General features: G+C 56.5%; 8 protein-coding genes and 1 non-coding gene across 9 annotated transcripts; 6 read left to right on the top strand and 3 right to left on the bottom strand.

Annotated features, from left to right (window-relative positions):
- Nucleotides 1-2,860: 2,860 nt before the first annotated feature.
- LY79DRAFT_589059 (uncharacterized protein) lies at nucleotides 2,861-6,263 on the top strand (the record flags this gene model as incomplete). Its single annotated transcript, XM_060560992.1, has 3 exons — nucleotides 2,861-3,580; nucleotides 3,644-4,237; nucleotides 4,287-6,263. The coding sequence occupies 3 exons, from the start codon at nucleotides 2,861-2,863 to the stop codon at nucleotides 6,261-6,263; spliced, it is 3,291 nt and encodes a 1,096-aa protein (XP_060415698.1).
- A 2,058-nt stretch (nucleotides 6,264-8,321) lies between these two features.
- LY79DRAFT_131875 (uncharacterized protein) lies at nucleotides 8,322-9,521 on the top strand. Its single transcript, XM_060550866.1, has one exon. The coding sequence runs from the start codon at nucleotides 8,668-8,670 to the stop codon at nucleotides 9,412-9,414; it is 747 nt and encodes a 248-aa protein (XP_060415699.1). The 5' UTR covers nucleotides 8,322-8,667; the 3' UTR covers nucleotides 9,415-9,521.
- On the bottom strand, nucleotides 9,479-10,283 carry LY79DRAFT_131898 (uncharacterized protein). The gene has a single exon (XM_060550867.1). The coding sequence runs from the start codon at nucleotides 10,109-10,111 to the stop codon at nucleotides 9,629-9,631; it is 483 nt and encodes a 160-aa protein (XP_060415700.1). The 5' UTR covers nucleotides 10,112-10,283; the 3' UTR covers nucleotides 9,479-9,628.
- Nucleotides 10,284-11,013: 730 nt separating this feature from the next.
- LY79DRAFT_658236 (calcium/proton exchanger) lies at nucleotides 11,014-14,304 on the top strand (the record flags this gene model as incomplete). The annotated part of the gene is made up of 6 exons (XM_060562720.1): nucleotides 11,014-11,987; nucleotides 12,422-12,440; nucleotides 12,498-12,605; nucleotides 12,661-12,732; nucleotides 12,794-12,871; nucleotides 12,928-14,304. The coding sequence occupies exons 1-6, from the start codon at nucleotides 11,305-11,307 to the stop codon at nucleotides 14,302-14,304; spliced, it is 2,337 nt and encodes a 778-aa protein (XP_060415701.1). The 5' UTR covers nucleotides 11,014-11,304.
- A 1,403-nt stretch (nucleotides 14,305-15,707) lies between these two features.
- On the top strand, nucleotides 15,708-16,919 carry LY79DRAFT_668518 (SPRY domain-containing protein; the record flags this gene model as incomplete). The annotated part of the gene is made up of 1 exon (XM_060563539.1): nucleotides 15,708-16,919. One exon carries the CDS (start codon nucleotides 15,708-15,710, stop codon nucleotides 16,917-16,919), a length of 1,212 nt encoding a protein of 403 aa, XP_060415702.1.
- Nucleotides 16,920-17,032: 113 nt separating this feature from the next.
- On the bottom strand, nucleotides 17,033-17,938 carry LY79DRAFT_668519 (enoyl-CoA hydratase/isomerase; the record flags this gene model as incomplete). The annotated part of the gene is made up of 1 exon (XM_060563540.1): nucleotides 17,033-17,938. One exon carries the CDS (start codon nucleotides 17,936-17,938, stop codon nucleotides 17,033-17,035), a length of 906 nt encoding a protein of 301 aa, XP_060415703.1.
- A 505-nt stretch (nucleotides 17,939-18,443) lies between these two features.
- LY79DRAFT_549000 (uncharacterized protein) lies at nucleotides 18,444-20,796 on the top strand. Its single transcript, XM_060557434.1, has 2 exons — nucleotides 18,444-18,659; nucleotides 18,832-20,796. Exons 1-2 carry the CDS (start codon nucleotides 18,544-18,546, stop codon nucleotides 20,636-20,638), a joined length of 1,923 nt encoding a protein of 640 aa, XP_060415704.1. The 5' UTR covers nucleotides 18,444-18,543; the 3' UTR covers nucleotides 20,639-20,796.
- A 403-nt stretch (nucleotides 20,797-21,199) lies between these two features.
- Nucleotides 21,200-23,682, top strand: LY79DRAFT_549002 (glycolate oxidase). The gene is made up of 4 exons (XM_060557435.1): nucleotides 21,200-21,712; nucleotides 21,770-23,136; nucleotides 23,232-23,312; nucleotides 23,381-23,682. The coding sequence occupies exons 1-4, from the start codon at nucleotides 21,424-21,426 to the stop codon at nucleotides 23,471-23,473; spliced, it is 1,830 nt and encodes a 609-aa protein (XP_060415705.1). The 5' UTR covers nucleotides 21,200-21,423; the 3' UTR covers nucleotides 23,474-23,682.
- Nucleotides 23,683-23,824: 142 nt separating this feature from the next.
- Nucleotides 23,825-23,923, bottom strand: LY79DRAFT_t88. Its single transcript has one exon. It is a non-coding gene; the product is annotated as a tRNA-Leu (tRNA).
- Between the last annotated feature and the right edge of the window lie 750 nt (nucleotides 23,924-24,673).

Below are 24,673 nucleotides of genomic sequence, written 5' to 3' on the forward strand. Positions count from 1 at the left end.
TTCTATTCTTCAGATTGCCGTCACCGGCCGTCGCTCCCGAAAATCCACCTTTTCCGTCGAGAAGCCTCCCCGCGTGCCGGTCTCCTCTCGACAGTAACGGAAGGGAAGGTCAATTCATTCCGAGCGTCGCTACATAGAGGCAATTATTGAGAACGAGTAATCAATCTTCGATACCCATGGGCCACGGAACCAAGTAATCAACCAAGCTGGATCGGACACACCACCCACCAGTCCCTTCTCCTCAAAGGAAGAAATAAGCAACAACAAGCAGCTGTCCATTCTCCCGGCATACGCCACCCATCTGAACATCCGACCGAGGTGGTGCTTGGACAGTCGTAATAGGAGACTGAGGTACAGCTACAAGGCGGCATTTCCCCATTCCTGCTTGTACAGTCTGAGCGGCAACGGTCAAGTCTCTAAATTGCGGCGGTAATACAAAGCTGATAACCTTTTACGGCCATGCGGATCGAAGATCTCTTCTTCCCTGTCCCCCGTGTCGGCTCAGCTCACTTCTGGGGAGGTTCAGCCCAACTCGACTCCATCTCCTCTCCCGTCTTGTCAACATCGCAGACATCCTCACCGGGCGAACCATTGCAGTTGCAAAACCCGTTTCTGAGTCTCCTGCAACCCTCCTTCCACTTGTATCGCGACCGGTAGATTGCCAGGCTTGACGGCAGCTGCACCAACGCTTAACCTACCTAGCCATCGTAGCAATCTATCAGTCGTCTGTCGCAGTCGCGGTTGCATGCTGCAGTGGTGGGCAGCATTAGCGGATATTAGCGAGTATCTGGTACCTGCATCCGCTGCTAGGTTGCATGTACCGCCGCCGCTCCCTTTTTCCCGCTTTTCCCCCTCCCCAGGCCCACGTACGTCTCCGCCTTCACTTAAGTTAAGTGAAGGCGGTACTTCGTACTTGCATTACATTTCACCCCTGCAAGTACACGATACGCCCGAGGACCTACCTTGGATTCGGCCACGACGGGACCTGCTCTCTTCATCTGGGCAGCTCATTCGCTCACCCGCCCGCACGCACGCCCGCTCGTCTCCAATCTCTCTCTCTCTTGCTCCAGGACTCCCACGCGCGCTCGAGCTCCCTCTGCTTTGCTGGACTGGGCTTTGCTGGGCTCTGCTGGGCTGGGCTGCTTCTTTCGTCGCGATCCGCGTTGCGCTGTTCCAAATATCGGGCGTCCTGCAACCGGCTCGTCCCAAGTCTCATCTCGTCAATTTTACTCCAACGAAAACGAGGAGAGTCTGACCGTCCGTTTGTTGTCACTCTCTCTCTCTCTCTCTACCTCCCTTGCTCAAAGCCAAGACAAGGTCCATTTCCAATCCCGCCTGTCTTTCACTCATCTGGTCCGGCCACCCTCCAATCGAATTGCCCTCCTCCTCCTCCTCTCACCTCCCACCGCCTCTCTTCCTCCCCAACTTGGGCCCTCCCCTCGCCTTAATCCCACCTCTTGTACGAATACCCCGACTTCTTAGGACGAAGGGCCTCCTTCGTTGGTTGTCTGTGTCAGTCTTCCTTTGTGTTGTCTACCGCTAGTCTCGATCCCACCCAAGGCAGAGAAGCGCACCGTCGACACCTTCGTCCATCGACACAATCCTCCACACACAGACCAGGGTCCGGGCGCTCATTCCTGTTGTCCCTGTTGTCGTTGTTTTCGTCCTGCATCTTGAGAGCTTATCGCTTCTCGAGCCAGGCTGAACGTCCTCAATTGGGCTGACAAAGGGGCTGTTTGACAAAATATCGGCTTCCCACCAGATTCCGGCCAGCCTCCTCCTCCCTTTGACTGGGGCCACCTCACCGACACAGCTTCCCGCTGCCTCCGACTCACACTCTTTGCCCCCTTCCTCTCCCTCTTCTCTCTCTATCTCTCTCTTGCACACGCTCACTCATCTCACCTACTGTCTGTTACCCGTTTTGGTTTCGGACGGCATCTAGGGCAAGATTGAAAGACAAGAGGGCACAACAAGTTCAAAGCTGCATCGATCAGTTGCACAGCCTTTTCACGTCAGAGTTCGTGCGCTGCGTGATCTCCCCCCCTTGTCGCGTCCTTGCTCAGCGTCGCTGCAGCAGCATTGACTCGATCCCCCCTCCCAAGACGATTGTCGCCGACACATTTCGTCTGGGTCAAGCTGCAATACTACAGCAAACAACAAACCACAGCAGCTCTCGGCCAGGGAAGTAAAACGAAAGCGACTCCTTCCCCCTTGTACCATGAGGTAGACTGGCCCGGTTCATTGGTACCGTAAAACTGTCAACGGCACGACCTACCCAAGGACCATAATACTGAAGCTCCAATCGGACTTGACCGTCCCATCCCAAATCTGGACGAGTTAATTCCTGCAGCTCAATAATTCCTACGTCCTGAAACCTGGTGCCCAACGAGCAACTTTACTTCACAGAAAAGGGAAATCTATCGCTTACGGATTCTTCTCTTCTGCATTCTCCGCCAGCAATCCAGCTAGCCAGCCTCCCTTGGCTCCTCCCCCTCAAAAAACGCACCAAATATTGTAGACCGACTTCTTAGCGGCATCTGCGAAACAAAACACAACAAACTAGGACGACCCCCCAGACGGAACTCTATTTTCGGCGCGCTTGCGTTTCCAGTGTCGTCGCTAGAGCATGTCCTCGGCCGCTTTGCAGCCTACCCATCAGACATCAGCTTTGGCATCACCGCCTTTACTCGCAGCTTCATTGAGCAGCCGCCAGTACACGTCGAACCACCCCGACCCGACCCGCGAGGCGTACAATGCCAATCTGCAAAACAACATTGCCTCACTCGCACCTGCACACCGCCCCTCGAGCCGATCAAGCGAACTCGGCGCGTCTGTAAACAGTCCGGACCCGGCTTTGCCCATGACGTCCCGAGCGGCTCCCGCCAGTTCCGTCGCCGTCGCGCCTTCCTCCCTCGATTACCACCAGTCTTCACCCGAACAGCGGAAAAATATGCCTCCCATTGCCCCCCCTCGGACGTCTTCGACGAACTACTCGAGTGCAGCGGCCACCGCGACCACGAAGAGACGCGATCACGCTGCCGACAAGGCGACTTCCTCACCGCGACGTGGTCAAGCAGATGCTACGAACGGCAATGCCGACTACACATACTCTGACGACGGGTCCGCGTCGCGCAGCAGAAGATCGCATCAGCAAATGGCGCCCGATTCACCTCATCGGTCTACTGGGAACAGGCCTGGAAGCCAGCCTACAGTCATTCCCGTCCGATCACATGCCCCGCCCCAGACAACTGCGTCTCCCAAGCAGCCCTCGCGCGAAGCGAGCGAGGTGTTGAACAGAATGGTGATTTCTCAGCCTGAAGTTGATATCGCCCGCGAAAAAGAGCGACTGACAGAGGCCCAACCTGCTCACATCGGGTCATTACAAGATGATGCTGCACCGCCCCCCGTCGTTGCGATGACTGATCACGATGATGGCAGACGAGGAGTCAGAAGCCGGCACGAGCACTCTGGGAAGCGTGAAAAAGTAGTTCGATTTGGCGACTACATCCTCGGCAACACAATTGGCGAGGGTGAGTTCGGAAAAGTCAAACTCGGCTGGAAGAACGATGGCGGTGTGCAAGTGAGTCTACGACCCGCTACGGCCCCCTCCCCCCTGGAGTCTTTGCTAACGAAACCGGAATAGGTCGCAATCAAGCTGATCAAGCGAGACAGTGTGGGCAATAACCCCTCAAGGCTAGCAAAGATTTACCGTGAAATCGCTATTCTTAGGGGCATTTCCCACCCCAACATTGTTCGCCTGCATGAAATGGTCGAGACCGAAAGGCATATTGGTATCATTCTTGAGTACGCTTCTGGAGGTGAATTGTTCGACTATATCCTGAACCACCGATATCTCAAGGACAATGCCGCGCGAAGACTCTTCGCCCAGCTTGTCTCTGGTGTCGGTTATCTACACAAGAAGGGCATCGTCCACAGAGATCTCAAGTTGGAAAACCTGCTTTTGGACCGGAACCGTAACATCATCATTACTGACTTTGGCTTTGCCAACACATTCGACGCCGAGGAAGAGCTTTCCGAAGAGGAGGAGCTGAATCTCGGCGACCGCGAGTTCGTCAAGAAGCTGGGCCTGGACAGAGTCAAGACCAATGGCTCGAGGAAGGGTGACCTGATGCAGACTAGCTGTGGCAGTCCTTGCTACGCTGCTCCGGAACTCGTCGTTAGCGATTCTCTGTACACTGGCCGGAAGGTCGATGTGTGGAGCTGCGGTGTTATTCTGGCAAGTATCTCATTCCAAGCGCTGTCATTCCACAAACTAACTGAAACAGTATGCCATGTTGGCTGGCTACCTCCCCTTCGACGATGACCCCGCGAACCCTGAGGGCGACAACATTAATCTACTGTACAAGTACATCGTCAACACCCCCCTCACCTTCCCCGAATACGTAACCCCTCACGCTCGCGATCTTCTCCGGAGAATACTGGTTCCCAACCCGAGGAAACGAGCGGATTTGTTCGAGGTGGCTCGTCATAGCTGGCTGAACGAGTACGCACACGTCGTCGAGTTCATCACAAGCAGCACTACGACACCGAACGAGATCCAGAACACAACCGTACCTTCGGAGGACTTCGTGGAGGAGCCTGGTATTGGACGTAGCGCATCGGTCCGCGAGGCCTCGAAGACGAAGGCCAATGCCCCTACTTCGGTCGGAGGACTGGCGAGCAAGCATGCCAAGATCGATACGGATGCAGAGGCAGCCGCCATTGCGAAGCAGCACAAGGACAATAAGCGTCGTACCGTGCAGGTCGAATACGTGGCGCCAACAACACAGACTCAAAGAGGGGAGGCGGCTCCGTCGGGCAGCAAATCCCGGGCGCGCTCAAACAGTCAAGGTCCGGTGGAGGTCGCGGATGGCCAGGCACTTCAGGACAAACCTCTCCCTAGAGACCCTCCCGTCTCGCGAGACTCGTACAGGGTCGCCAGTCGGCAGAACACGCGCCCGCCAAGCTCTCATCGGAACACGGCAACGGCTCCTTCAAGGCCAACGCGCGAAACCCGCGCGACATCCGACAACGCATTCGTGTCCTCAACGTCGAGCGTACCGGCGACCGGCAGACCCCAAACAGGAAACTCGATGGCGTCGGGTTCTATGGGACTGGGAGCCGGGAACCGCACATCGTACAGCCAGCCAATCCCCCCCGCCGTTGCGGGCACCAATGCTCATGGCCGGATTCAACAGCCTAGTTCCCAGGAGCCTCAGGCTATGGGAAGGCCCAGTGTCAGCGTACCCTCAAAGTTTGCTAAGGTTGCAGGATTCGCCGCAGAGCAGCAAGCCGCCCAGAGCCAGAGCCAGGCCCAGACCCAGACCCCGCCTCAGTCGAGCGATGGTAGAGGTCACGGACACAAGCGTTCCAACACCATCGGCTCTCTGCTGGGTCGCAACGGGTCCATTTTTGGGGGTAAGAACCGCAGCAAACGACCCGAGTCTCAGATGGCAGACAAGAGCCGGAAGTATCCTCCGGTCAGCATGCCCAACAACATGCCGGCTGAAGGTCAGCCCCGCCCCTCGATAGACTCGAGGACGTCGAGACACTCCTTCTCCCGGAGCTTCGGAAAGAAGCGAAGCGGTAGCATCGCCGGTTCCCAGACTTCCCACGAAAAGCCAAACAGAAGGTTTTCGTTGATCCCGCAAACTTTCTCGCTGAGGGCCATTGGCTTAGGCAGGGATTACGACCGGCCGCCGTCGGAGCCTCAGTCTCAGCCTGACCTGCCCATTCAAGAACCCCCCGAGGTCGACGAGCATGGACGGTACGTGGATCGACAAGGTCAATCGCGGGGCTACGATGGTGGTCACGACCAGGGGGGGTATCGACAGCCTCCCGGCTCCAACTCGGCACCGCAGCTTCAGCATCAAGATTGGCAGAATCAGCAACAAGATTATCAACAACAGCAGGAGCCGCAGCATATGGGCCCAATCGGGCAACCCAGCTCTGTACCGGGCTATATGCAACAGGGTGCGGTTCTCAACACGGGTTCGGAATCGTCGTTTGAGAATGGCTACCAGCAAAGAAGGCAGTCGAGCGCAGCATACCACGGTAGCGGGTTTTCTGAGTCGGAAGGCTACGACCGACAACAGCAGTCCAACTCCCCCCGTGGAAACGGCCGATCCAGCTTGTTGCAGAAGAATAATAAGAGATTTACGGACGCAGACTACACCGGCCACCAAGGCAGCAGCGGAGCCGCCAAAAGAGTCATGGATTTCTTCCGGCGACGGGGCAAAGCGAGAGGCGGCGACGAGAGATAGGACACCCTCGGTGCTCTCGATTGTTCACAGCCTATTATTTCGAAATCTAGACCGTTGTGCGGTACCCGGTCGTCTCAGATGAGCCTCTCTCCAGCTCGACAAGTCGAGTGTTGAGACGGCGGATACGAGGGACTCAACCCTCTCCCTCCCCCCCTCTTCCCCTACTAAGTTTGAGGCTATAATGTGCGAATACCAAGCCAAGAGGAGACCAGTCTGGTTGTTTGGCGTCATTGTCAGATGTTCATAGCTGTCTCAAACGTCTGCTGCATTGTTGGCGAACGGGCATACAACGTCGGAAGGAGTTTCTTTCATGGGTTCCCTCTCTTCGCTTAAACAGGGAAGCTTGTTGGTTTTAATCGCGTCGCTAGACAATGGTTCATGAGATGGTAGGGGGGGGGGGGTTCTTTTTTTATTATTATCTTGTTCGGTACAGATGGGATGGGTGGTGTTTCCTGCCTCGTAGAAGGAGGCCTTTTTCGTGGTTGGTCTAACCCAACATTTTCCTTCTTAATTTGATTGCATCACAGCGGCGATCCCGGTTGCGTGCTGGCGGCGGACAAAGGCGTACCAGGAATACAGAAGGGGAAGCAGAAGCAGAAGCAGAAGCAGAATCAGAACGGAATTTGACTTGCGAAGCGTGTCATGTAGTATGCAGCGCGTCGTGTACCTAGTGAAAGCTGCGGGCTTGCAGGCCTACCGGTCGGTACAGGACGTGCAGTGACGGATGACAGAAACATAATGAGTTGTACTCCGTATTCAATGGTAAATCACCGACAGGGTCCCCCATGCGAGAATGAAGTCATTTTCCCTTCCGTAGACATAAGAGGGCGCCGAATGAGACCCGAGGGGACCAACGGCGCTGATGACAGGATGACCCCCCTGTATGGCTTGGCAGTGGTGGCCAAGAGGGCCAACGGTCCTAGTGTAGTTCATGAAGTTGGCGGTGGCGTCTGGATATCGCTGGGGTTGCATGCGTGTTGTGGCTGAGCGTGGCGCGGCGGACTAGTCATTCTTAGAGCCGGCCAATCACAGGTACCGCCTTATCCACCAATGAGGAGGCGAATGAGAAGCTGACGTCACTTCTGGGCGCGTGTGGGCCGGCTTAGTGTACTGTAGGCATCTCTCTAATGCTTACTCGTATCCGTAGATAGGTCTCCGTACTGAGTGTAAATTGAAGATTGATAAGCCAAGTCTGAACATTTGCCGAGGGAGCGAATTGGAAGCTCGAATTGGATTTGCGCCGTCCCCTTCCCCCTGCAGTTACGTAGTATGTAATGTTTTTTCCGGAACAGTTTTGGGTGATGCGTCTTTTGGGCGCCCCGTTCGCCATATTGCAGGACGAAGTTGGGATTAGAATTCTGGAGCAATGTCTCCCTTTCCGGGATTGCCCAATGAGCTCGAAGGAGGACCGAAAGGTTCGTCCAGACGAGTTGCTAGATAAAGGGAAAAAGAAAGGGGGGGGGGGGGGGGGGGATTTCACTGCATCGCAGGCGTCGCAGACGTCGCGGGAGTTGCAGAAGTCGCAATTAGGTTATGGGGATCCGAAGGGGATCGGACCAAGGTACCCAAAGGGTGCATTTAGGTCGGATGGAAAGAGGGCTACCGTGTTTACGGTCGTGGAGGGAGGGAAGCTAAGGAAAAGTAAGGCAGGAAACGGCTCCCTCCCCCCCTATTATATTTTTTTCTACTCTTCTTCTTTTTCGTTCGGCTAGGTAGGAAAGCTTCGTGAGAACTGGGGGTTTGGAGTCGTGGTTCCGTGCACCGTGTGTATGTATGTATGTATGTATGTATATATGTGTGTGTGTGTGTGTGTATGTGTGTAGATGTGCCCTGAGCGTACACAGCCTGGGCATACTACGACTGGGCTGTAGTAGAAGTTGGGAGAGCGGGCATGGCTCCATTCCCCGTCTTCGCAGTCCACCCTGCGGTGGTTGAGGCTTCGTAGAGGGTGCGAGTAGCCGGGTGGACCGCTACTCTGCTACAGAGTGTGCGACGCAAGAGAGGGTCGATATTCGCGTCGAGATGCCCGGTACACGCGTGTGTTTTTCTTAGGAGTGTCAAACGGGAGGTACGAGGGTGATCCCCGACCTGTAAGCAGCGTGCCACTGGGGTGGAACCTGGCGAATTGACACGGCTTGGTGAGTGTTTGATTCTCTCCCAATGTGTGTTCATGTGTACACTACGCATTGTGGTGGTGGTGATGGTTTCCATTTCCGACAAGAAACACACACAATATTCGCTCCTGCCTTTGACAAGGCTTCTTACAGTTTGTTTTGTTCGTTTCTTTTCTTCCCTCCCTCTCCGCGGCAGCAAGGCGACACACAAAACATGCAAACGCATTGGTCTCTGGGAGAGATGGGACCGTTCTCGGCATCCGGTCTCCGTTTCGTGATTCGTGTGCACGATGCGTTGGGCCAGTCCATCATCTGGATTCGGCCGCCCTTGGCGATTCTTGGCGCACGTTGCGAGTGAGGGCATACGGGCAATACACGCCCACTCGCGGTTTTCTCTGTTTCTGAACAATCTGAAGAGTCCTGAGGAGAAGGGGGGAGGAGCCAGTGAGACCACACTGCGCTCGATGAGGCTCGAGCGGGTTCGGTTGGAGCACCCCGTTCCGGCCCCATGGATGTTTCTCGGAAGGGGGGCGGTAAGCCTCGAACAGTTCTGGTTTCCAGTATTTGGGATGGGCAGGCGTCAATGTGGCGTAGGTTCACATAACTCTCGCGAACATGTAGTTGCCGTGTACTGGGCTGGGGCAAAAGAGGTTATCCGTATTCTTTTTCTTCTTCTTTTTCTTCTTCTTCTTTTTTTTCTTCCTCTTTCTCTTCTTTCTCTTTTTTTTTTTATATCTCATTTTTTCTACTTTGCCTCCCCGGAAGTACCCAGGGAGCGAAGGTTGGGCGGAGTGAAGTTGCTCTACATATACAGAGTGGTTTACGTACGGTCTGGTCTGGTGGCAACGAATTGTTGCCAATGGCCCTCTGAGGCTCTGCCCAGGGGCCACATGCGGGCGGGAGCAGAAGGAGAGTTTTCGTCAGAAGAGCATACACACCGCTGCTGGTGCATGCAACTACGTCGAAGCGGAGGCAGGGATGGGTTGATGGAGGAATGGATATGGGAGGTCACGAGGGAGCATGTCGAAAGAGAGTAAATCCCATCCCGCTCCCCGTCGAGTCAGTCTTCCCCTGCAGTGTAGTGTAGGTCCATGCCTGTTAGTTTAATAGTTTCCGGGTCGCGGATCCACCCGGACTCTTTCGAGGGCAGGGTTGGGTGAGGTAATGTTGTTTTACGCTAGGCTAGGTAGTCAAACTAGGTATGTACACTAGTTGGCGAGACTGAGGACAATGTAATGGAAGGCGGGTGAATTAAGGAGGACGCAACCCCCGAAGAAGGGAGAGCCTACCCCCTGCAGTGAGATTGGCGGGCTGTGATATCATATACCGCATTTGCTGGGTTGGGGGATCTGCTACTGGTAGTTGGCTAATGCATGATAGCATGATGAAGGCGATGATGACAATGACGACGGTGGATGGGTGGAACGAGTGGCAGCATGCAATTCGTGGACGTGTGGACGTGTGTACATGCATGCATTGGGTCCAGACTGGCCCGTCATCGTTGTCTACCGAGTACGGAGTGCGCTGTACTAAGGTAATACAGTGAGTGTAAGTGCCAAGACAATACTCAGTAGGTACAGACCGGTTTTTTCCATGGCAAAAGCTTGATGGGCTTGGCTTGGCTTGGATGGACGCGAACCCCTGTCCAGAACGAACTCTGAGAAATGCTGTGCCCGTCAGCCTGCAACAAACAGTTGTTGTACGAGTAGTGTACCGTATATGGAGCACTTTCATACTTTATCATACTCACCTACCTACCTACCTACTCACTACGGTAACACATGCCTACTTGGAGGCTGCGCTTTGGGCAACCCAATGAGACCATGGCGGGGGGTTGCCCACATTGCCGTTTGCTGATCGCCGGCGGCGTTGCAGCTCTTGGGAAGGCGGAAACAAAAGGATAACCCAGTATCAAGCCCCTACCACTCGACCAGAGGACTAGAGGACTAGAGACGGAAGTGAAAAGAACGAGGCGAGAATATAATAAAAATAAAAGGAGGAGTGAGGGAGAGTACCTACGTAGTAGACGAGATAGTGTTGTGTGTGAGAGTGGGTGGGAACCCGTCAAAAGGTGAGGCTATGGAGAACGTGTGTGGGCGCAGCCATCAGTCAACCTGCCCGAGGCTCCACATAGTCATTGGGGACTTACTGTATCTGGCACTGAGCTTCGCTCTCGATACCATCGGCGGTTCATCCACTAGGATGTTTCGACGTTGGCGATTGGTTCCCGGGCATGCCAAGCACGCCGACAGGGAGTCCTTGCTTGTTTGTTCCTCCTGGCGTGGGCCCCAGCTTGTTTTGCGTGTCTGTATCCCCTTTGTCTGTTTATGTTCTCCGAGTCTGCTTTGCCTGTCTGCGTAAGTGTCTGTCTGTCCCTCTGTCTGGGTACGTACCTAGGTAGGTAGGTAGGGAGGTAGGGACGACAAGGAGGTACGTAAGGTACAGGTACAGTACCTGGATACATCACACTTGAGGAAAACGTTGGGACGGCGGTAACGGGGGAAAGCCTACCGCTGCAAGGACGGGATAAGGATTAGGCATGCTGCGGACCCGCACCCCCGTCCGTGGCCTGCGACGTTGCCTTTACCTTATGCCCACTACGTACCTACCTGCTCTCACACACACACACACACTCTCTCTCTCTCTGTCTCTCTTTCTTGACCACGGCTTCGTCGCGCATTTAAAGAATCCCTTATCTTCGTCACGTCCGACCACATTCCCTTCCGAATTTCTTTCTTCTCTTCCCTCTTGTAGGCCGCACTTCTCACTCTTCCCCTTTCCGAAGCTAAGTGGTCTTGGAAACAGTTCAGCCTCTTTCGAGCAACCAAGCGAATGAATAAATAAGCTCGCGTTCGATACCAGAAAAAGATATCCCATCCCATCAGTCGCCCTCCCGCCGAGACACGAGTGTCCGGTCATCTATTTCGATGAAGAACGACTCTCCTGGACCCCCTAATACAGACAGCAGACGCTCTGGTGCACCTGGATCCTCGCATGCCGCCCGTCGCAGCCCCCGTTCCAATCCTCGAGACGATTCAGCTATACCTGCAGGCATAAATGCCAATCTCACTCCTAACTTGCCCAGCAAGTCGTCCACCTTTCCCGCCCACCAGCGAGATACCAGTAACACAACCTACACCACGGATCCCTCCGTCAGCAGGAATCATGGCGCCGCCGGCTCGACCCTCGGCCACGCGGACGATGTCACCGACAAAACCAGCCCCCGCACCACCGAGGATGTCGCCGCAAAGGAACCTTCGGGCCAGAGGCCTGTCCTAAGCGACGCCGGCGTCTCCTCGCAGGAGAAAGGCAACAACACACCCTCCGACCAGAAGCCAAAGCCCTCCGTCTTCACCCGCTTCTACCTCACCTCTAAGATGATTCTGTTCCACAGCTGGGTCAACCTGCTGCTCATCTTTGTGCCCATTGGCATCATCGTCCAGGCCCTCGACCTCAACCCGGGCCTCGTCTTCGCCATGAACGCCATCGCCATTATCCCGCTCGCCGGCCTGCTCAGCCACGCCACCGAGTCCGTCGCCAGCAAGCTCGGCGACACCATCGGCGCCCTGCTGAACGTGACATTCGGCAATGCAGTCGAGTTGATTATCTTGTAAGTTTTTCCCGTCTAAACCTTCACTCCTGAGTCAGTCCTGTCAAAGGCTGCCAATGGTGTGGTTTGAGTTGAGTTAAGGGGGGGTGTTCAGAATGCGAAGGTTTTGGGCTCGGCTTGGCAGCTGTCTTGGCCGTGTCGCACCCTGCATCTTTGGCTTCCAACCCTCAGCCCATGTATATCTTGGCGCGGTCTTGGCTAATGCTTATCTTCGCAATCTAGCATGTATGTTCATACTTACCCTTTTGCCGGTGGCCAAGATGAGGGACGAGAGAAGTCGATTATCCAAGGAAAAAGACATTATCCCATAAACCGAGTCCCAACCCATGCACAACTTTCCGTCCCATAGCCTTGGTGCCACTGCTCCAATTGGTGTTTGAAAGTAAATTTGGTCCTTTGCGGTTGACTAACGTGAACATATTTTTGTGACCAAACAGCATCGCGCTTGTGAAGGTTTGTTACCCCAACTCTCGTGGGCAGGCGACCCTAGGCTAACATTGCGGACAACAGAACGAAATTCGAATCGTCCAGGCTTCCCTTCTTGGGTCCATCCTGGCCAACCTCCTGCTCATTCTGGGCATGTGCTTCTTTCTCGGTGGTCTGCGCTTCCGTGAGCAGGTTAGTTTGGCCGACTCGACGCTACTTGGAGCATTATACTGACGACGCATATCAGATTTACAACAGCACCGTCACGCAAATGAGTGCTTGTCTGCTGAGCTTAAGCGTCATCAGCTTGGTCTTACCGGTACGTCCCCCCCCCCCCCTCGCTGCCGATTCAATCATTCGGGAAACTCATACAACTGCAGACGGCTTTCCACGCCTCTTTCCAGAATAGTTTCAAGGCCGAAGACCAGACTTTGAAGATCAGCCGTGGTACTAGTGTGGTGAGTGCTCCGCTTTGAAGTTTTGATTGGAATTCGTTTTTTCTCATCGTGACTAGATCCTCCTTCTGGTGTACATCTTGTACCTGCTCTTTCAGTTGAGGTCCCATGCCTACATGTATGAGTCTACTCCACAACACATTGTGGATGCCGAGTCCGCACCGGGCCCGGCCATCGGCTTCTTCGACTTGTCGAGTTCCGAAGATACATCCGATGACGACATGGACTCGGACAGCTCGGACAGCTCTCGCGGCACCGTCCGCAAGACAATGAGAAAGGTAATGCGCGCCGGCAGAAGGCGCAAGTCCAGTGTGGCATCTGTCAACGTCGATGGCCTCTCCAGGACCCGCACCTCTTCTGTCGCCACCTCTAACGGCTCTGAGGGGACCGGTAGCCGTCCTAATATACCCCGTTTCAACTCGGGTGGCAGTGATGAGGCCATGGAGGAGAGCCCACGTAAACACCGCAAGCACCGCAGGCGCCACCACAAGCACAAAAAGTCTAAAAAGAGCTCTCGCGGCGGTGTTGACACTAACGGCCACGAGCCCGTTACAAGTGGTCAGGCCGTGACCTCGGCGCAGCCCGGTGAACCCCTGCGTTTCGACTTTGCTAACCAGGGCGCCGCGCCCACGAGCGAGGCCACCGAGGCATCACAACCGAACCCTCGCGCTAGGCCTGTGTCCGGCCTACGCGGTCTATCCATCAAGAGCTTTGCCCCCGCGGTCTTCACCGCGCCTCCCGATCCTTCGACCATCGCTCCCACGTCTTCTGCGGGACCCGTCCCTCGCGTTCGCCTCGGCATCCGCCGCACCAACTCTTTGCCCGACCGCCTGAACCAGTACGGCCGTACCGTCCGCGCGCCCGGTGCTATGGTACCGCCACGTGCTGCTGCGGCTGCGGTCAACAGCGGCCTCGGCGCTGACAACAAAGCCGACGACGACGATCACCTATCCCGCACCGCCGCCATCCTCCTCTTGCTCTTTTCCACTGGTCTCGTTGCCGTGTGTGCCGAGTTCCTTGTTGGTTCCATCAATGAGGTTGTCGAGACCAGCCCTCTCGGCGAAATCTTCATCGGTCTCATCATCCTACCCATCGTCGGCAACGCCGCCGAGCACGTCACAGCCGTCACCGTCGCCATGAAGAACAAGATGGACCTCGCCATCGGCGTCGCCGTCGGCAGCTCCATCCAGATCGCCCTTTTCATCACGCCCCTCGTCGTCATCATCGGCTGGGCCTTGGACCGCGACATGACGCTGTACTTCACCCTCTTTGAGACCGTCTGTCTGTTCGTTTCGGCATTCATTGTCAACTTTTTGGTTCTCGACGGAAGGAGTAACTATCTCGAGGGTGCGTTGTTGTGCGCGACCTACATCATCATTGCCGTAGTGGCCTTCTTTTATCCCAACTCGAACGAGGCTAGCTCCATGGGTGCTTAAGCATGTACGCGGACACTGCCAGGCGTTCCGGCGGTCCCTTGGCCGATTCGGTTACATTGTGGTGGTTTATGGAGGAGCGGTTGTTGGTAGAGTACAACTTACGAAGCTTCACGACCATTTTGTTCTTCTGGTTTTTCTTCACTTCTACTTGCCTGTTCGGCACTTACTTGTCGTATGGCTCCTTTTTACCCGGGGATGGTTTGGGGATGATCTTATTCTTCGCAGAAGTCGGCAACACTACTGCCAAAACTTCTTTCAATAGCAGTAGCCATGGTGACATTACCCCGCTTGACAGCGATCATAGGCGTTCACCCTATGTCAAATAACAATTGACGTTTTTATTTTACGAGTGCACGCCCCGCGCTGCCTGGCTGTGACCACCTCGGTTGCCCCAGGTACCTACCCGTCTTGCGTCTCAGCATCGGTGACATTGCTGCCAAATCAAATCAAATACTGTGTCGATAACATGCGCTAAATCCGCACCCAGCTCAAATACTTTATGATGAAATCAACTCGCGACGTGCCCTCGATCCAAGCCGTACTAGAAGTTGAGAGAGTTGGGTGACATTCGTGTTAAAAACAACTAACTTAGGCCCACCGGGTAAGCTTAAGCGTTAGCTGCGCCGACCTCACCCAACCCAGTTTCGCCCGGTTTAGCCGGTGATGGTCAACGCCCTTATGGGAGCGGTTACCTACGGGCGGCCTCCCCGATGGATGTCGCGGCGGTGGCTGAGGGTTTTGTCGTGGACACGTGTTGTATATCCGCGAAGCCCGTTGGTCATACACAAGGAATTTCTAATCCTCAAAATAAACGGCGATCCGGCCGCTTGCCTTGATCATCGGACATGCAGGAAAGAGGCGAACGATCTGTTTGGCATGACGACCAGAAAACAGCCGAATCCCCCGACCCAGACGCTGCCTATTGGGTACCATTTGTATTTGTCCTACCTACCGTTGTAGGGAGCTGCAGCGCCTTGCGGGGCAACCATGCTGAGTAAAGGTGGATCCACTTGCCTATTGCGGACAGCTTCACTATGGGTTTGTAGGTACCTAGGTAGCTTTAGTGTCTGCCCTGCCTGCCTTGAACCACATCATCACCACGACATAGCCACTCTCACTTCTTTTCATATGACGCCTCATCCGCCTCCCCCCCAAACCTGCATCACCGCTGCATCTCGTCTACATCTCATTCGTGACGCTGACGAACTTGGGCTATTCGAGATTTTTCGCATTTGATCAACCCGAGTCGCCTGGATCCCCAGTGTTTCAAAATCCCAAAGCTACCTTCAAGCTTTGAGCTCTATTCTGACGTCAAAGCGTTCACCTCTCCTCACTGCGTCGGTTCGCACGAAGAACTGCATAAATCTCTTCCGAGAGCCTATAACCCGTCCTTCTTCTCAACGATGTGTTTCGGAGGCAAAGCCGACAAGGATGACAGTCTTGCCCCGCGTCCCTCCCAACGACCTCCCTCGGCCCAGCTGGACAGTAAGATGAACAGCAGCCAGCAACCGCACTGCGCGCCGCCGGCTGGCCCGCCCCCGGCTCATAGCTCGGGTCAGGACTATGGCCCTCCATCCGGCCCTCCTCCGAGTCAGTCATATGCATCTCCGAGCGGTCCGCCACCGGGTCGGACGGACGACTTCGCACCCCCTCCAGGCCCTCCTCCGGCACATGGAGGCTACGCACCGCCGCCTGGACCTCCTCCTTCTCATCGCCAGGACGAATTTGCAGCGCCTCCCGGCCCCCCCCCTGCCCGCAACGACTACACGGCTCCTCCGCCGGGTCCGCCGCCATCCGATTCCAAGCCAAAGCACGACTGGGAGGCTGCTGTTCCCGACACCACCCTCTTTCCGCCGCCGCCGGCATTCTTCAGCGGCTTCGACCGTTCGCCCGCTAACAATTCTACAGAACAAGAGGCCGAGGCAGGCGAGGCCTGGATCAATCAGTACCCTCTCGTAAAACCCATCGACCTGGACCCCACCGCATTGGAAGCCCTGCGCACTCACAGGATATGGCTGCTCCAGCCTCAAGGATTCCGCGGGACCATGAGCCAGCCTGTTTCGGGCAAGTGGGAGGTCACCACGCAGAGGAACGCCCCGGATAGCACCATCATCGGGTTCCCGCCCCTCTACTCTGTCAAGACACATTCTCCCCACGCCACCGGCCGTCCTTTCAAGGTCTACTACGAGGTCAAGGTCCGCGGCTCGGCGAGAGAAGTTGACCTCGCCCTCGGCTTCACCGCCCTTCCCTATCCCAACTTCCGACTTCCCGGGTGGCACCGCGGCAGCCTCGCAATCCACGGCGACGATGGGCACAAGTACATCAATGACAGATGGGGCGGCAAGACCTTCACGGACCCCTTTCGCCCCGGCGAGACGCTGGGAGTCGGCATGTCCTTTACCGCCCAGGGTGGCAGCATGAGAGTCGACATCTTCTTCACCCGCGATGGCCGACTGGTCGGCAGCTGGAACCTACACGAGGAGAGTGACGCCGAGCAGGACCTGCCGGTCACTGGACTCGAGGGATACCACGACTTGAGCTGCGCCATCGGCACGTTCCAGAAGAACGAGTATGATATCATCTTTGACCCAAACTTGTGGAAGTACAGACCTTGAGAATGCCGGTTGTCTGAATCATGGAGGCATGAGAGACGGCAGCTCTAGACTTCGTTGGGGCAAACACTCGATTCTTTGTCCTATTGTGGCTTAATTTTCAGCTCGTACTATAGCTATATCTTGGCTCTTACGTCTATTTCCTCCCACCACGGATACGCACTGGGTGAATCTTTCTCCATTGTCTCCTCGAAGTGAGGCGCACGCTTCTGCATAGAACTCTCCATGCCTTCCTTGCTGTCTTTCCCGTTGAATAGGTCAAAAAAGATCTTGCTCTCCAGCAAGTGCGCCTCCTCGGGCGATTCGGGTGATCGCAGAATCATATCCCGCATGACCCTGACGGCGACCGTGCTTACGTTCGTCGCAATGTCCTCCGCAATGGCGAGCGCTCGCGACAGGACCTGCTCCGGCTCGACGATCTCGCTGAACAGGTTCTGTAACAGGGGGCTCTCGGCCGGGTACACGGCCCCCGTCGTGACGAGGTGCAGCGCGGGCCCGGCGCCGATGAGACGAGGCAGGCAGAGCGACGAGCAGGCCTCCATGTTGAAGCCCCTCCGGCCGAAGACGAAGCCAACCTTGGCCGCCCTGGACACGACGCGGACGGAGGCGGGCAGGGTCATGGTGATGCCCACGCCGACGGCGGACCCGTTGATTGCGGCGACGATGGGCTTGGTGCAGTTGTGCATGGCCAGCGCCACGACGCCGCCCGTGTCGCGGTGCTCATCGCGGGTGGTGCCTTGGAGGCGGACCGGCTGGTGGAGGTCCATGCCGGCGCAGAAGGTGCGGTTCTCCGGGTCCGAGCTCGTGAGGACGATGCACTTCACCCGCGGGTCCGCCGAGAGCAGGGCGTAGGCGCAGACGACGGAGGAGGCCATCGACTCGGTGAGGGCGTTGCGGGACGTGGGGCGGCCGAGGGCCAGGATGACCACGGGGGTCGTCGGCGTGGGCGAGGAAGCCGGGTGGTGGGACAGGCGGACCTGGGGGAGGATGAGGGTGTTGTAGCTCGTGGGGAGGTCGGACATGGTGATGGTGGTTGGGGGGGTGGTGGATTCGAACCGATAGGCGGACGGGGAGATAGCGTGAGAGAAATCCGGATACCTTGTGCAGCATATTGACGGGTACCAGGATCAATCCTTTAAGAACAATTTGACAACTTACAGGGTACCACGGGACCTGAGGTGAAGGAATTATGATTGGGTGCACAACTTATCGTAATGGCCACAACGAGCTGTGCTGATCCTCATTTTATACACCACCTTGCCTACTCTGTAGACTCCATCACGGGGCTGGCGAGTTTACAAAAATAAATTTGAGACAAACTCAAGCGTTGTATACAACGAACTCTAAGATGCAGTCGTTGACGAGTATGTAATGATAGACTGAGTAATCAACAGGCCTGGTGATGACTACGATTTGTCGCCGCCGGAGGGGCGGAGCCACCGAAGCTCACCAGGCTCACCTTGATAAGGCCGTGATTACAAGACAGTCCCCACGACCGTGTGAAGGATCTTGGCACAGTACGGCTGACTCGACCAACCACTTGCGCAACGTCGAGTCAACCCCCCACGATCCTCGACCCAAAACGCATTCGACGCTGATGCGTAGGCGTTCTTGTACATGAAAGAGCATGGTCTATGATTGGGACGCCCACGAGAAGCTATGTTTCCAGCTGTACATCAACGAGAAGAAGTCCCTCGAGGACATAATGGATTACCTCAAAATCCACCATAACTTTGCGCCCTGGTGAGTCAAGTTGGTTCTCGGTGCCATCTTGTCCCCTCCGCACTCCGTGGCTCTCCCGCCGGCCGGACCGTCTCCGATCCACCCAACAAGCGTCCCTTGACCGGTCCGTGGGAGGAGGGGCAGAAAGAATCTGGGGAAAGTCATCCTGGGCTAATCACGATGACGTATGCAGCAAACGAGCCTTTCAAGCACAGTTCCGTAAATGGGACTTCCCCTCGAAACAGAACCCCGCCTACAAGAACGACCGCCTCGTCGCTCGCATCAAGGAACTATGGGAGCGCAACCTGTCGCAGAAGGAGATGCTGGCGGTCCTGAAGGAAGACGGCTTTGAAATCAAGAAGCGCGAGCTGATCCGCGTGAGGACCAAAAACCGATGGCTGTTGAAGGTCGCGAACGGCGAGCGGTCGAAAGACTCGCCAGAACCCAGCTCGCAACACCCGCTGATGGCCGACGAGTCTTTCGAGAGCCGGGACAATGGCCAACGGCTGTCGCGTGCGGCAGGGGATATGACCCCGGATACCTTGACGGACCACGAGTTGCTGGGGACTCTGTCGAACGAGGTCGGCACTGCCTGGGACCAAGACAACAACAGGAGAAAAAGGCGGCGGCTGAAGGCCTGGGAGGCTGCATCGCAAAATGAGTCTATCACCCCGCGGTTCCCTTCCGAAACCACCCTCGACGAGGCCAAAGTCATCCTCGGCCTGGCCAATGACGTCTACCGACAGGTGCGGGCCACGTTTGCGCGGCTCTGTGAAGAGTCGAGCATCGTCAAGAAGACCATTGCCGGCCCAGACAGATGGGACGCCGTCAAGAGCCGCCTGATCCAGGAGACACCACAGCTTCAAGCCGTGATGTGGCAGTCTAGGGATAACCACGAGTCCAAGGTGTTGGCGCTCGACGTCATATGTACGGACATCACAAAACGAATGCGGACGCTGGATAAGCGGATCACTCTAGCAGAGGCAAAGAACATCATCGGCATCAATCCCGAGGAGGCGAGAGACCTCCGCGCCGCGTTTGATAAGCTCCTGAGGGACGAGGGCCTCAGCTCCAAATCGGAAGCTGGCCCTGCTCAATGGGACGACCTCAAAAGGAGGTGGATGGATCAGTCAGACCTCATTCAGCGCATTCTCGCCCTCGGGACCGGCGATTCTGCCTACGCCCAAAAGGTGCGGGCATTGGATCTCATCGCCCGGGACGTGATGAAGCGTTTGCGGGACGACATTTCAAGGAAGGACCAGCCAAGTAAACGGAGCCCCGCCGGAGCGGCCCGGTCGAACGGCGATGAGGCCCAGCACGAGCAGAACGTGCTGGCGGTTCAAACCACACAACCGGAAATTACTGATGGCTTACAGCACCAAAGCGACTTGGGTAGCCAGTACGGCAACTCTGGCCAGGTGTCGTCCATGGGCTTGGTGCCTAGCTCGGGGGACACCCAAGGACAGATGCTGATGCCGGTGTCCATGCAACCGCAGGCCACTGCCGGCGACCAGATGGGCCACCCCGCCGCGCGGATCTTGTCTTCTGCGCTTCTGGCGCAGACCAACATGGCGCTCGATTCCCACCTGGGTTCCTCCCTCCTGCTGGTCGCCAACGCACAAGCGGCCTTCGTCGACCACCAGTACGCGCACCAGTTCACGACCGCGCCGCCGCCGGCGCCCGTGTTCCACACGCCGGCGCCGACGAGCGTGGTGGCCGTCTACCTGCGGCTGCACCCGTCGTCCACGTTCGTGGTGAACGCGAACCTGTGGATCGCGACGCTCAGCTCGCACTCGGTGCAGGAGCTGCGGCACGTGGCGGCCAGCAAGTTCCCTGGGTGCATCTGTCTGAGGGTCGAGGGCGTGCTCAAGGACGGGAAGGGCGGGGAGATGCCTCTGCAGATCGACCAGGACCCGGAACTGGCGGCTTACATAGCGCACCTGCAAGGCGCTACCCCGACCTTCAATGTACAGCTAGTTCCCGTGTGGAAGGCGGGCTGAAGAAGCTTTGCGGTGATATCGCGGTAGAGTCTCCTGCCAAACCACATACTGCAATGACCATACCAATACATATAATATACATACATATAAATATATATATATATATATATAGGAAGAAAAAAAACATCGTTAAGCTACGATGTTGGTAGTTGGGTAGACTCTATGAAAGTGGGACAGGCCGATGTAGGCATGTTCGAATGTCTGTAGACGGTCAAGTCCGTGGCTTAATGACAAATGCAAACCGCCCGGTATCTTGAAATGAGTCCAATCAGTACATCTCTGTTATCTCGTGTAATGCCACTCAGTTCAAGGATGCCTGCACCGCGAAGCACGCCATCCCATTAGCTCGCCAACCCTCGGCCCTGAGAGCGGACGCAAGGGAATAAGTAAGCCACGGTGTTGTGGGGCTCTATCGGCCGGTATCACGGAGGGGTCCCATATTTCCCCGCTCCCGGGCCGGCCAATCCTTATCACCGATAGGTGCGCAGGGTGCTCCTGCTGCAGGCCTTTGCATGGATTCCATTTCGCCATTCGAGCTCCAGAAGTGCTAAGATGGATCTATGCAGCTCCACCCAGTTACAAATAATCTCCAACCCTCCCCCCGAACTACTCTACTCTGCTTTATTCGTCACCGCACCCTCCTCACGTCCACCCTTTCCCTCAAGCTCCCGAGCTCGGATGGCTTAAAGTTGCTTTCGCATTCGTCGATCAATTGGAAAGCACCGAACACTGCTTCAGCCACGAACCGCGTCCCGATCCCACCCCAACCGAGTCGAACGAGCGCAATGGCGCACATCAGAGCTAGAGCTCCGCAGGCGGCTCTGCAGGGCCTCAGGACCGCGGGTTCGGCCCCGCGTCGGCGATGCGTCGCCCTTGCCGGCAGCGCGCGGCACATGTCTAGCCAGCGCCAGCCCGAGAGGCCCGCGACCGGCGAGAGGAAGGACGGTCGTTCGTTCCAGGGTCAGGTCGTCGGCAGCATCACCCAGCGTCTTGCGCGCGAGAAGGCGGAGCGAGAGAGGTTCGCCGCGGAGCGGGAGAAGATGAACAACGGCAGGAATCTCGCCTACACCTTTGGTGAGTTCGAAGCTACACGTCAGGGCAGCAGTGGCTAACGCTCTTGTGTGCCGGCAGTGCTCCTCACCACGATGGGCGTCTCGTACTACCTAGGCACCCTCGTCCCCCCGAGCCCCAGCGAAAACTCGACCCTGCCGCTGGCCCAGACGATCGCGCCGGTCCACAAGCTGAACAAGGAGAACCTGGAGGCCGCCTGGACCGACTTTGTCAACATCGTGGGCGAGGAGCACGTCAGCACGCTGCCCACGGACATTGAGCTCCACGCCAACTCGGAGTGGTCGTCACACTCGGCCAAGCCAGACGAGCGGCCCTTCTGCGTCGTGTTCCCTAGCTCCACCGAGGAGGTCTCGGAGATCATGAAGATCTGCCACCAGCGGCGCATCCCCGTCGTCGGCTACAGCGGCGGCACCAGTCTCGAGGGCCACTTCACCCCGACCCGCGGCGGCATCTCTATCGACTTTGGCCGCATGAACAAGGTTCTCCAGCTGCACCAGGAGGACCTCGACGTCGTCGTGCAGCCCGCCGTCGGGTGGGAGGCGCTCAACGACCAGCTCGCCAAGACGGGGCTCTTCTTCCCGCCCGACCCGGGTCCGGGCGCCATGATCGGTGGCATGATCGGCACGGGTTGCAGCGGCACCAACGCTTACCGCTACGGTACCATGCGCGAGTGGGTTCTCAGCCTGACGGTCGTGCTGGCCGACGGCACCGTCATCAAGACGCGCCAGCGCCCGCGCAAGAGCTCCGCCGGCTACGACCTCACCAAGCTCTTCATCGGCTCCGAGGGCACCCTGGGCCTCGTCACCGAGGCGACGCTCAAGGTGACGACGAAGCCCCTCTTCACGTCGGTCGCCGTCTCGGCGTTCCCGACGATCCGCGACGCGGCCAACTGCGTCGCCAAGGTGGTCGCGGCGGGCATCCCCGTCGCGGCCGTCGAGATCCTCGACGACCTGCAGATGCAGTGCATCAACAAGGCCGAGATGACGTCCAAGGCGTGGGCCGAGGCGCCGACGCTCTTCTTCAAGTTCGGCGGCACGGAGCTGGGCGTCAAGGAGCAGGTGGCGCTGGTGAAGCGACTGGCGGCGCAGGCCGGCAGCAAGACGTTCGACTTCGCCAAGAGCGAAGAGGAGCAGCAGGAGCTCTGGAGCGCGCGGAAGGAGGCGCTGTGGAGCACGATGGCCGTCAAGCGCGAGGGCGACCACGTGTGGACGGGCGACGTCGCCGTGCCGATGAGCCGGCTGCCCGACATCATCGAGGAGACCAAGGAGGCCATGAGCAAGAGCGGGCTGTTCGGCACCATCGTCGGCCATGTCGGCGACGGCAACTTCCACACCATCCTGCTGTACAACGACAAGGAGCGCAAGCGGGCCGAGCACCTGGTTCACAACATGGTCAAGAGGGCCGTCGAGATGGAGGGCACCGTCACGGTGAGTTATTTCTTTTTCTTTTTTTCTTTATCGTTTCTTTTTTTTTTTTTTTTTTTGTGAAGAGCCCAATGCTGACTTTGCCCCCCTCCCGACAGGGCGAGCACGGCGTCGGTCTCGTCAAGAGAGACTACCTCCCCCACGAGCTCGGCGAGTCGACAGTCGACACCATGAGACAGGTAAGCCACCCAGAACGAAGACGGAAAAAAAAAATCGACCTCGGATGCTGACGCTAGGTGCTCCTCAGATCAAGAAGGCCCTCGACCCCCTCTGCCTGCTCAACTGCGATAAGATCGTCAGAGTCCAGCCGCCCAAGGCCGGTGAGGTGAGCGAGTGGTAAACGGGTGCTGTGCGGCATAGACATGGCGGAAGTGGTCAGATAAAAGTCTAGGACCCCAGTGGCTTGGTGTAGGATCATAGAGGGGGAGCAGCGCAGATTCAGACGGCGTCAGTATCCGTACTCCTTTGTGTATATATATAACTCCATCCTTCTCCCTGAGGCGTCGGCCCGGCCGGCGCACAATGATGAATATCCGTTACAAACTCGAAGTTACTGGCCCCTCGCGAGACTTGCATGGGGTAGTGCGCACAGGAGCCCACTGGTTGGGAAATTATTGGTCTATAGAAAGACGATCAAGGGTGTAAAATAAAATTTAAAAAATGTCACCCACGAAGGGTAATCGGCAAAAGTTGAAAGGGACGAGACTCGAACTCGCGCGGGTTGCCCCACCAGGAAACAGATGTTAAGCTGACCTTAACCTGGCGCCATAACCAACTCGGCCACCCTTCCTACTTGATATACACTTGGTTGCAAATACTGATATATATACTCTTGACTTTTAGCTCCGATTAGCTTCAATGAACTCTTTCTCACTATTCTTTTCCCCATCTCTCAATGGACTTCCTCCTTGTAAACCTGCTCACAGGAAAGAGACTCGCCGAGTAGAAGATCCAATAACGGGTCCGTTGTCTATCGCAGCCGGCGTCGCCAGCCTCATAGCCTTGACCGTGTCTGCCGCCAAACTAGTCAAGGCGATGAGCGGCTGAAAACGTTATGTGGGCTTACGAGTTCATCCATCCTAGAGAGGAAAACCTGCGGCGGCCCATCGACTCTTGTCCCGAGACCCTGCGCGAGCTCGGCGTCAACTTTCGCAAGCTGCACCCCGAGGATCTTCTGGACTTCTTACCGCGCCATAAGGGGGATCTGAGATTTCTACCAGAAGGCTTCAGCATAAATTGGCCCGACCAGAGACGTTGGAAGAGATCGAGAGGCTGCAGGCCGTCTTGGAGAGCCAGAAGGTGACTTTGCTCAACGCGATGCAGTAAGCGTCATCCAAGCCTTTCTGAGATTTCTGTTCTCCAGGACTTGCTCGGGTGCAAGTCAGTCTGAGATCCTGGTCATGATTTTCAATGTTGTCCAGAGGCTCTCAATATCCAAGGAATCGACACAGTCAGCACGTGCGAGTGCAGACCACAATTATGATGAGGGTTTGCACTCCATGTTCGATACCAATGACAACGACTGCCTCTCAAAAACACT

This window comes from Colletotrichum navitas (assembly GCF_030913465.1).
Source record: "Colletotrichum navitas strain CBS 125086 chromosome Unknown LY79scaffold_19, whole genome shotgun sequence".
In the NCBI taxonomy this organism is placed as follows: Eukaryota; Fungi; Ascomycota; class Sordariomycetes; order Glomerellales; family Glomerellaceae; genus Colletotrichum; species Colletotrichum navitas.

What these genes read in the sequence shown, in the direction of transcription:
- LY79DRAFT_131875 (XM_060550866.1), top strand. Translation starts at nt 8,668, where the DNA reads ATGCGTTGGGCCAGTCCATCATCTGGATTCGGCCGCCCTTGGCGATTC.
- LY79DRAFT_131898 (XM_060550867.1), bottom strand. Translation starts at nt 10,111, where the DNA reads ATGAAAGTGCTCCATATACGGTACACTACTCGTACAACAACTGTTTGT.
- LY79DRAFT_549000 (XM_060557434.1), top strand. Translation starts at nt 18,544, where the DNA reads ATGGTCTATGATTGGGACGCCCACGAGAAGCTATGTTTCCAGCTGTAC. An exon ending in CACCATAACTTTGCGCCCTG is followed by an intron (nt 18,660 to 18,831) that starts GTGAGTCAAGTT and finishes TGACGTATGCAG; the next exon opens with CAAACGAGCCTTTCAAGCAC.
- LY79DRAFT_549002 (XM_060557435.1), top strand. Translation starts at nt 21,424, where the DNA reads ATGGCGCACATCAGAGCTAGAGCTCCGCAGGCGGCTCTGCAGGGCCTC. An exon ending in GAATCTCGCCTACACCTTTG is followed by an intron (nt 21,713 to 21,769) that starts GTGAGTTCGAAG and finishes GTGTGCCGGCAG; the next exon opens with TGCTCCTCACCACGATGGGC. An exon ending in AGATGGAGGGCACCGTCACG is followed by an intron (nt 23,137 to 23,231) that starts GTGAGTTATTTC and finishes CCCTCCCGACAG; the next exon opens with GGCGAGCACGGCGTCGGTCT.